The sequence below is a fragment of the Hemiscyllium ocellatum genome (genome assembly GCF_020745735.1).
Source record: "Hemiscyllium ocellatum isolate sHemOce1 chromosome X unlocalized genomic scaffold, sHemOce1.pat.X.cur. SUPER_X_unloc_7, whole genome shotgun sequence".
NCBI classification, from domain to species: domain Eukaryota; kingdom Metazoa; phylum Chordata; class Chondrichthyes; order Orectolobiformes; family Hemiscylliidae; genus Hemiscyllium; species Hemiscyllium ocellatum.
Window position 1 is genome coordinate 125,998 of NW_026867597.1, and position 9,592 is coordinate 135,589.

At 52.7% G+C, this 9,592-nt stretch overlaps 1 protein-coding gene across 1 annotated transcript; it reads right to left on the reverse strand.

Annotated features, from left to right (window-relative positions):
• Window positions 1–428: 428 nt before the first annotated feature.
• Window positions 429–8,748, reverse strand: LOC132808977 (zinc transporter ZIP10-like). Its single transcript, XM_060822370.1, has 4 exons — window positions 8,697–8,748; window positions 4,620–4,700; window positions 3,335–3,525; window positions 429–685 (listed from the first exon to the last, which is right to left on the reverse strand). Exons 1-4 carry the CDS (start codon window positions 8,746–8,748, stop codon window positions 533–535), a joined length of 477 nt encoding a protein of 158 aa, XP_060678353.1. The 3' UTR covers window positions 429–532.
• Window positions 8,749–9,592: the final 844 nt, after the last annotated feature.

Genomic DNA, 9,592 nt, shown 5'->3' on the forward strand with positions numbered 1-9,592 from the left:
GTGTTACAGTGAGGGGTGTGGGATATATCAGTGTGTTACAGTGAGGGGTGTGGGGTATATCAGGGTGTTACAGTGAGGGGTGTGGGGTATATCAGGGTGTTACAGTGAGGGGTGTGGGATATATCAGGGTGTTACACTGTTGGATAAATCTGTCTCTCTCTTAAAGCGCAGGATTCCCGATTCTTTGTCACAGCCTGCTCCAGAGGCAGGGACAGTACCAGCAGAGTAGGGATAAACACGGTTAGATTTCCCAGAGTCTGGGGAATGTCTGGTAATGTCTGTTAGTGTGGAGAGTGTACGGGACGATGTTTGATTGAAGTTTCTTGCTGTCTGAAGGGTCTACCTTTCCCCACGTTGTGTCCAGCCGACTTGGCGAGATTTCGGGAATGCCAGGCCCTGCTGAGCCCTGGAATTCTGGGAGCGGCCATGTTGCTGGGAAGGTGTCAGGATGTGTCTGAGAAGAGGAAGATCTCACTTGGTGAGAGACGTTCTGAGATGATTTTCGGTCCCGTTCCTGTCCGCTTGCTCACCGTTAAAAGCTGATGTCTATGTGCATTTTGTCTTCAAACAGGGCGATACAGAGCATGACCCCAACGCCGAACAGAAAGCCGAGGTTCTGACTGAGAAAGATCCCGAGAGCACCGTGCTGCTGCCTCTCCGTCTGCGTGTGTAACATCTCCGGGAGCTGTGGGCAGAAAGGAGACTAGTCACCGCCACAGCCATCACTGCCCCAGGTATCATCACAGCTCATTCCTGCCGTCCCAGCCCCTCTCCTCCTTCAGCCCCCTCGCCCTGGTTCCTGATTAAACATTACGGGATCTGTCTCTGCTGCACATGGGCAACAGCATCCCCTAAACTCACTCACTCTGTCTTTCTCTCTGTCTCTCTCTCTCTGTCTCTCTGTCTGTCTGTCTTTCTCTCTCTATGTGTGTCTCTCTCTCTCTCTCTCTCTCTGTCTTTCCCTGTTTGCCTTTCTCTCTGTCTCATCCAGTCACAGCGTCATAGAGATGTACAGCAGAGACAGACCCTTCGGTCCAACTTGCCTATGCTGACCAGAAATCCCAACCTAATGAGAACGTGAGGACCAGGAGCAGGGGTAGTCTACCTGGCCCTTCGAGCCTGCTCTGTCACTCAATGAGACTGTTCTACGGCCTCAGTTCACTCACCCGCTCTCTCACTGTATCCCTTAATTCCTTCATTGTTCAAAAAAAAAGGTTTACCATAGCTTTAAAAAATGGTGACTGAAGGAGTGTCAACTACTTCACTGGGCAGGGAATTCCACAGATTCACAACCCTCTGGGCGAAGAAGTTCCTCCTCAATTCAGTCGGAAATCTGCTCCCCCTAATTTTGAGGCCATGCCCTCTTGTCCCAGTTTCACCCGCCAGTGGGAACATCCTACTTATTTCTATTTTATCAATTTTCTTCATAATTTTATATGTTTCTATAAGATGCCCGTCTCATTCTTGCAAATTCCAATGAATATAATCCCAATCTACTCGGTCTCTCCTCCTAAACCAATCCAACCCCCTGTCACCTCTGGAATCTACCTAATGAACCTCCTCTGAACCCCCTCTGTGCCAGTACATCCCTTCTCAAGTAGGGAGACCAAAACTGCACAGAGTACTCCAGGAGTGGCCTCACCAGCACCTTGTACAGCTGCAACATAACCTGTCTGCTTTTAAACTCAATCCCTTTAGCAATGAAGGACAAAATTCCATTTGCCTTCCTAATTACCTGTTGCACCTGCAAGCCAACCTTCTGTGATCCATGCACAAGGTCACCCAGGTCCCTCTGCACAGCAGCATGCTGCAATTTCTTACCATCCAAGTAATAATCTATTTTGCTGTTATTCCTACCAAAATGCACAACTTCACATTTACTAACATTGTCTTCCATCTGCCAGACCTTTGCCCACTCATTCAGTGTATCTATGTTACCCTGTAAAGTTACTCAGTCCGCTGCACACTTTGCTCTGCCACTCATCTTAGTGTCATTGGCAAATTTTGACACCATACACATGGTCCCCCATTCCAAATCATCTATATAAATTGTAAATACAACACCGATCCTTGAGGCACACTAGTAGTCACTGCTTGCCAGCCAGAATAGCACAATTAATCCACACTCTTTGCTTCCTGTCAGTCAACCAACCCTCTATCCACACTAGTAGTTTACCCCTAGCACCATGCATCGTTATCTTATGCAGCAGCCTCATTTGCGGCACTTTGTCAAAGGCCTTTTGGAAATCTAGGTGCATTACATCCACTGGGTCCCCATTATCCACCTTGCTTCATAGAATTCCAAAAGGTGTGTGAAGCATAAGCTGCCATTCATGAGCCCATGCTGCGTCTGTACAATGGGACAATTTCAATCGAAATGCCCTGCTATTTCTTCCCTAACAATAGGCCCAAACATCTTCCCCATTTCAGAGGTTAAACTCACTGGTCTATATTTCTCCATCTTTTGTCTCCATTTGCCAGCACTTGGCCCATTTCTCTCTCAACCCTCCTTCACCCTCCTATTCATATACCCATCCAAATGCCTTTTAAATGTTGGAAAATTGTACCAGCCTCATTCCATACATGTACCACCCTCTGCGTGAAGTTGCCCCGTAGGTCTCTTTTCCCCTCTCACCCTAAACCTATGCCCTCTAGTTCTGGACTCCCCCACTCCAGGGAAAAGACTTGTTCTATTTACCCTATCCATGCCCCTCATGGTTTTATAAACACCCCCCAGCCTCTGACGGTCCAGGGAAAACAGCCCCAGCCTGTCCAGCCTCCCCCTAGAGCTCAAATCCTCCAACCCTGGCAACATCCTTGTAAATCTTTTCTGAACCCTTTCAAGTTTCACAACATCCTTCCAATAGCAGGGAGAGCAGAATTGCATGCAGCATTCCAAAAGTGGCCTAACCAATGTCCTTACAGTCATCTCTCGCTCTTCCTCTCTTTCTGTCTGTATGTCTGTCTCTATCCCTCTTTCTGTCTCTCTCTCTCTCTCTTTCTCTTTCTCTCTCTCTGCCTGTGTCTGTTTCTCTCTATCTGTGTTTCTCTTAGTCTCTCTCTCTCTGTCTCTGCCCATCTGTCCTCCTCTCTCTCTCTCACTGTTTGTCTGTCTGATTCTCTCTGTGTGTCTGTCTCTCTCTGTCTCTCTGCATCTGTCTCTCTCTTGTTCTGTCTCTCTGTCTCTGTCTCTGTCTCTGTCTCTGTCTCTCTCTCTCTCTGCATCTGTCTCTCTCTCTCTCTCTCTCTCGAACACCGTGAATCTGAAGTGAAGGTTGTACCCATCCCTACAGTGACTCCGGTGCCTGGAGAAGGGTTAAGGAGACGTACTCACCATGTCAACCAGGGAAACATACAGGAAGATGCCAGCCGTGCTGGTAAATATCCAGGGTGTAATGTAGGCAGTGTGCTGGCCAATAGCAATGCCGACGGCCAGGCCGAGGTAACTGATAACCGCAGACACAAGGTTAAACAAGACAGCCTTTCTGACATGGAGTCCAGCTTGTAACAACATCGCAAAATCACCTGGGACAGAAACACAGAGACTGTCACCCACCCAGGGGGACCCTCACCCTCACCCCACCCCAGGGGGAACCGGGACCCTACACCCCACCCCAGGGGGACCCGACACCCTCACCCCACCCCAGGGGGTACCGGTACCCTACACCCCACCCGAGGGGGACCCTCACCCTCACCCCACCCCAGGGGGACCCGAGACCCTCACCCCACTCCAGGGGGACCCGGGACCCTACACCCCACCCCCAGGGGGAACCGGGACCCTACACCCTACCCCAGGGGAACCCGGACCCTACACCCCACCCCCAGGGGGAACCGGGACCCTACACCCTACCCCAGGGTAACCGGGACCCTACACCCCACCCCAGGGGGAACCGGGACCCTACACCCCATCCCAGAGGGACCAGAGACCCGACACACCACCCCAGGGGGAACTGGGACCCTACACCCCACCCAGGGGGAACCTGAGACCCTCACCCTACCCCAGGGGAACCGGGACCCAACACCCCACCCCAGGGGAACCGGGACCCTACACCCCACCCCAGGGGGAACCGGGACCCTACACCCTACCCCAGGGGGAACCGGGACCCTACACCCTACCCCAGGGGAACCGGGACCCTACACCCCACCCAGGGGGAACTGGGACCCTACACCCCACCCAGGGGGAACCTGAGACCCTCACCCCACCCCAGGGGGAACTGGGACCCTTACCCAAACACGGAGACCCTCACCCACCCAGGGGGAACCTGAGACCCTCACCCCACCCCAGGGGGAACCGGGACCCTACACCCAAACACGGAGACCCTCACCCCCAGGAGGAACCGGGACACTACACAAGGTGACCCTCACCCCAGGAGGAACCGGGACCGTATACCCAAGCACGGAGACCCAGGGTCATTTAAGGCTGGACATCTGCTGACCATACCTGCTCTGGCCTAGGTGTGATCCCTCAGCAATGGAGTTGATACTTAACCAGCCTCTGGGGAAATAAGGATGGACCCTCCAGGGGATGGACAGAGAGAAGAATGAGGAAACAGAGATACTGGAAGTCACACAGTGAGAACTGTCCTCGATGAGGGCTAACAGTGGTTGGTCATACTAACCGAGTTCATGTGGAAGTTCATGACAAAGTACAGCGATAGTGGTACTCAAACCTCCCGAAATCCCCGTGGAAAACGCAGCACCTACAGGACAGAATGGGATGAGAAAAACAGTCACTACTGGCTGCAGTTAGTCTGGTGATAATGCCGGGCTGTGATAATCCCCAGGCTGTGATAATCCCAGGCTGTGATAATCCCAGGCTGTGATAATCCCCAGGCTGTGATAATCCCAGGCTGTGATAATCCCAGGCTGTGATAATCCCCAGGCTGTGATAACCCCTGGCTGTGATAATCCCAGGCTGTGATAATCCCCAGGCTGTGATAACCCCTGGCTGTGATAATCCCAGGCTGTGATAATCCCAGGCTGTGATAATCCCAGGCTGTGATAATCCCAGGTTGTGATAATCCCCAGGCTGTGATAATCCCAGGCTGTGATAATCCCCAGGCTGTGATAATCCCCAGGCTGTGATAATCCCCAGGCTGTGATAATCCCAGGCTGTGATAACCCCTGGCTGTGATAACCCCTGGCTGTGATAACCCCTGGCTGTGTTAATCCCAGGCTGTGATAATTCCCAGGCTGTGATAACCCCCAGGCTGTGATAATCCCCGGCTGTGATAATCCCCAGCTGTGATAATCCCCTGGCTGTGATAATCCCCAGGCTGTGATAATCCCCAGGCTGTGATAACCCCTGGCTGTGATAACCCCTGGCTGTGATAATCCCCAGGCTGTGATAACCCCTGGCTGTGATAACCCCTGGCTGTGATAATCCCAGGCTGTGATAACCCCTGGCTGTGATAATCCCCAGCTGTGATAATTCCCAGGCTGTGGTCATCCCCAGATGTGATAATTCCCAGGCTGTGATAATCCCAGGCTGTGATAACCCCTGGCTGTGATAACCCCAGGCTGTGATAACCCCCAGCTGTGATAACCCCCAGGCTGTGATAATCCCCGGCTGTGATAATCCCCAACTGTGATAATTCCCAGGCTGTGATAATCCCAGGCTGTGGTCATCCCCAGGCTGTGGTCATCCTCAGGCTGTGATAATCCCGTCTGAGACAATCCCCCGTCTGAGATAATCCCCCGTCTGAGATAATCCCCCGTCTGTGATAATCCCAGGTTGTGGTTATCCCCAGACTGTGATAATCCCAGGTTGTGATAATCTCTGGTTGTGGTTATCCCCAGACTGTGATAATCCCCGGCTGTGATAACCCCAGGCTGTGACAATCCCAGACTGTGATAATTCCCCCTCTGTGATAATTCCAGGTTGTGATAATCTCTGGTTGTGGTCATCCCCAGACTGTGATAATCCCAGGCTGTGATAATCCCAGGCTGTGATAATCACTAGGCTGTGATAATGCCCAGGTTGTGACAATCCCCCGTCTGTGACAATCCCCCGTCTGTGACAATCCCCAGGTGGTGACAATCCCCCGTCTGTGACAATCCCCAGGTGGTGACAATCCCCAGGCTGTGACAATCCCCGGCTGTGACAATCCCCAGGCTGTGATAATCTCCAGGCTGTGACAATCCCCAGGCTGTGACAATCCTTGATGTGATAATCCCCAGGCTGTGATAATCCCTGGCTGTGATAATACCCAGGCTGTGATAATACCCAGGCTGTGATAATACCCCGGCTGTGATAATCTCAGGCTGCGATAATCGCCAGGCTGTGGTTATCCCAGGTTGTAATTATCCCAGGCTGTGATAACACCAGATGTGATAATCCCCAGGCTGTGACAATCCCCGGCTGTGACAATCCTTGATGTGATAATCCCCAGGCTGTGATAATCTCTGGCTGTTATAATTCTCTGGCTGTGATAATCTCTGGCTGTGATAATACCCAGGCTGTGATAATCTCAGGCTGCGATAATCGCCAGGCTGTGGTTATCCCAGGTTGTAATTATCCCAGGCTGTGATAACACCAGATGTGACAATCCCCAGGCTGTGACAATCCCAGGCTGTGACAATCCCCAGGCTGTGACAATCCCCTGGCTGTGATAATCCCTTGGCTGTGGTCATCCCCAGGCTGTGATAATCCCAGACTGTGATAATCCCAGACTGTGATAATCCCCAGGCTGTGATAATCTCTGTCTGTGGTCATCCCCAGGCTGTGATAATCCTGGACTGTGATAACCTCAGGTTGTGATAATCCTCAGGCTGTGATAATCCCCGGCTGTGATAACCTTAGGCTGTGATAATCCCCAGGCTGTGATAATCCCCAGGCTGTGATAATCCCCAGGCTGTGATAACCTTAGGCTGTGACAATCCCCTGGCTGTGACAATCCCCTGGCTGTGATAATCCCTTGGCTGTGGTCATCCCCAGACTGTGATAATCCCAGACTGTGATAATCCCAGACTGTGATAATCCCAGACTGTGATAATCCCCAGGCTGTGATAATCTCTGTCTGTGGTCGTCCCCAGGCTGTGATAATCCTGGACTGTGATAACCTCAGGTTGTGATAATCCTCAGGCTGTGATAATCCCCGGCTGTGATAATCCCCGGCTGTGATAATCCCCGGCTGTGATAACCTTAGGCTGTGATAACCTTAGGCTGTGATAATCCCCAGGCTGTGATAACCTTAGGCAGTGATAATCCCCAGGCTGTGATAATCCCCAGCCTGTGATAACCCCTGGCTGTGATAACCTTAGGCAGTGATAATCCCCGGCTGTGATAATCCCCAGGCTGTGATAATCCCCAGGCTGTGATAATCTTCGGCTGTGATAATCTTCGGCTGTGATAATCCCCGGCTGTGATAATCCCCTGGCTGTGATAACCTTAGGCTGTGATAATCCCCAGACTGTGATAATCCCCAGGCTGTGATAATCCCCAGGCTGTGATAATCCCAGACTGTGATAATCCCCTGGCTGTGATAATCCCCTGGCTGTGATAATCCCCAGGCTGTGATAACCCCTGGCTGTGATAACCTTAGGCTGTGATAATCCCCAGACTGTGATAATCCCCAGGCTGTGATAATCTCTGTCTGTGGTCATCCCCAGGCTGTGATAATCCCGGACTGTGATAACCTCAGGTTGTGATAATCCTCAGGCTGTGATAATCCCCGGCTGTGATAACCTTAGGCTGCGATAATCCCCAGGCTGTGATAACCTTAGGCTGTGATAATCCCCAGGCTGTGATAACCTTAGGCTGTGATAATCCCCAGGCTGTGATAATCCCCAGGCTGTGATAATACCCAGGCTGTGATAATCCCCTGGCTGTGATAATCCCCAGGCTGTGATAATCCCCAGGCTGTGATAATCCCCTGGCTGTGATAATCCCCAGGCTGTGATCATACCCAGGCTGTGATCATACCCAGGCTGTGATCATACCCAGGCTGTGATAATCCCCAGGCTGTGATAATCCCCAGGCTGTGATCATACCCAGGCTGTGATCATACCCAGGCTGTGATAATCCCCAGCATGTGATAATCCCCTGGCTGTGATAATCTTCAGCCGTGATAATCTTCGGCCGTGATAATCCCCAGGCTGTGATAATCCCCAGGCTGTGATAATCCCCAGGCTGTGATCATACCCAGGCTGTGATAATCCCCAGCATGTGATAACCCCTGGCTGTGATAATCTTCAGCCGTGATAATCTTCGGCCGTGATAATCTTCGGCCGTGATAATCCCCAGGCTGTGATAATCCCCAGGCTGTGATCATACCCAGGCTGTGATCATACCCAGGCTGTGATCATACCCAGGCTGTGATAATCCCCTGGCTGTGATCATACCCAGGCTGTGATAATCCCCAGGCTGTGATCATCCCCAGGCTGTGATCATCCCCAGGCTGTGATCATCCCCAGGCTGTGATCATCCCCTGGCTGTGATCATCCCCAGGCTGTGATCATCCCCAGGCTGTGATCATCCCCAGGCTGTGATCATCCCCAGGCTGTGATCATCCCCTGGCTGTGATCATCCCCAGGCTGTGATCATCCCCAGGCTGTGATCATCCCCAGGCTGTGATAATCCCCTGGCTGTGATAATCCCCAGGCTGTGATAACCCCAGTTGTAAATCCCCGGCTGCGATAATCTCCGGCTGAGATAACGCCAGGCTGTGACAACCCTTCGATACCAACCGCCTTACCGATTGCCAAGCCGTCTGTGAAGTTGTGGGCACCGTCACCAACAATGACCATCCAGGCGATTGTCGCTATCCCAGCTTTCCTCATGTCCCGGGCCCCATGTGAATGTCCATGGCCATACCTCCCGGTCTCTCGCTCCCTGCAGTGATGGTGGTGCTGATCTCTCTGATCACGGGCAGCCTTACCAGTGGCTGTCTGAGTGTGGGCATGACCAGGAGCTGTGTCCCCAATGTTCAACCCCTGGGCTTCAGGAGTCATGTAGGTGCTGAGTGTGACCTCCAATTCATCGCCAGGGTGAGGGTGATCAGCTGGAGCTACAGTTGGAGCAGTGAGAAAGACTCTTAGAGTTTGGGGAGGCCATATCATTGATGAAGAACACCAGAACTCCCTCCTTAATTAATCTACACACTCACACCAGGCCCGGCCAAACCCTGACCACCTTCAGCCCAGCGGCCATGACAGCACTGAATGCCTATTGGACCCTCTACTCCCTTCCCTTTCTCCCTCTGCCATCTGCTCCCCTTCCCCTCATCCCCTTCCCTTCCCTCCCCTCCACTACCCCCCACATCCCCTCCCCCTCCCTTCCCATCCCTTCTACTCGTCTCCCCTTCCCTCCTTTCCCTCCCTTCCCCCTTCCCATCCCTTTCCTTTCCTTTCCCACCCCTTCTTCCCCCCCTCCCTTCCCTCCCCTTCCTCCCTACCTACCCCCCCCCCCCTTCCCTCCCCTTCCTCCCTACCTACCCCCCCTCCCTTCCCTCCCCTTCCTCCCTACCTACCCCCCCCCTCCCTTCCCTCCCCTTCCTCCCTACCTACCCCCCCTCCCTTCCCTCCCCTTCCTCCCTACCTACCCCCCCCCCCTTCCCTCCCCTTCCTCCCTACCCCCCCCTCCCTTCCCTCC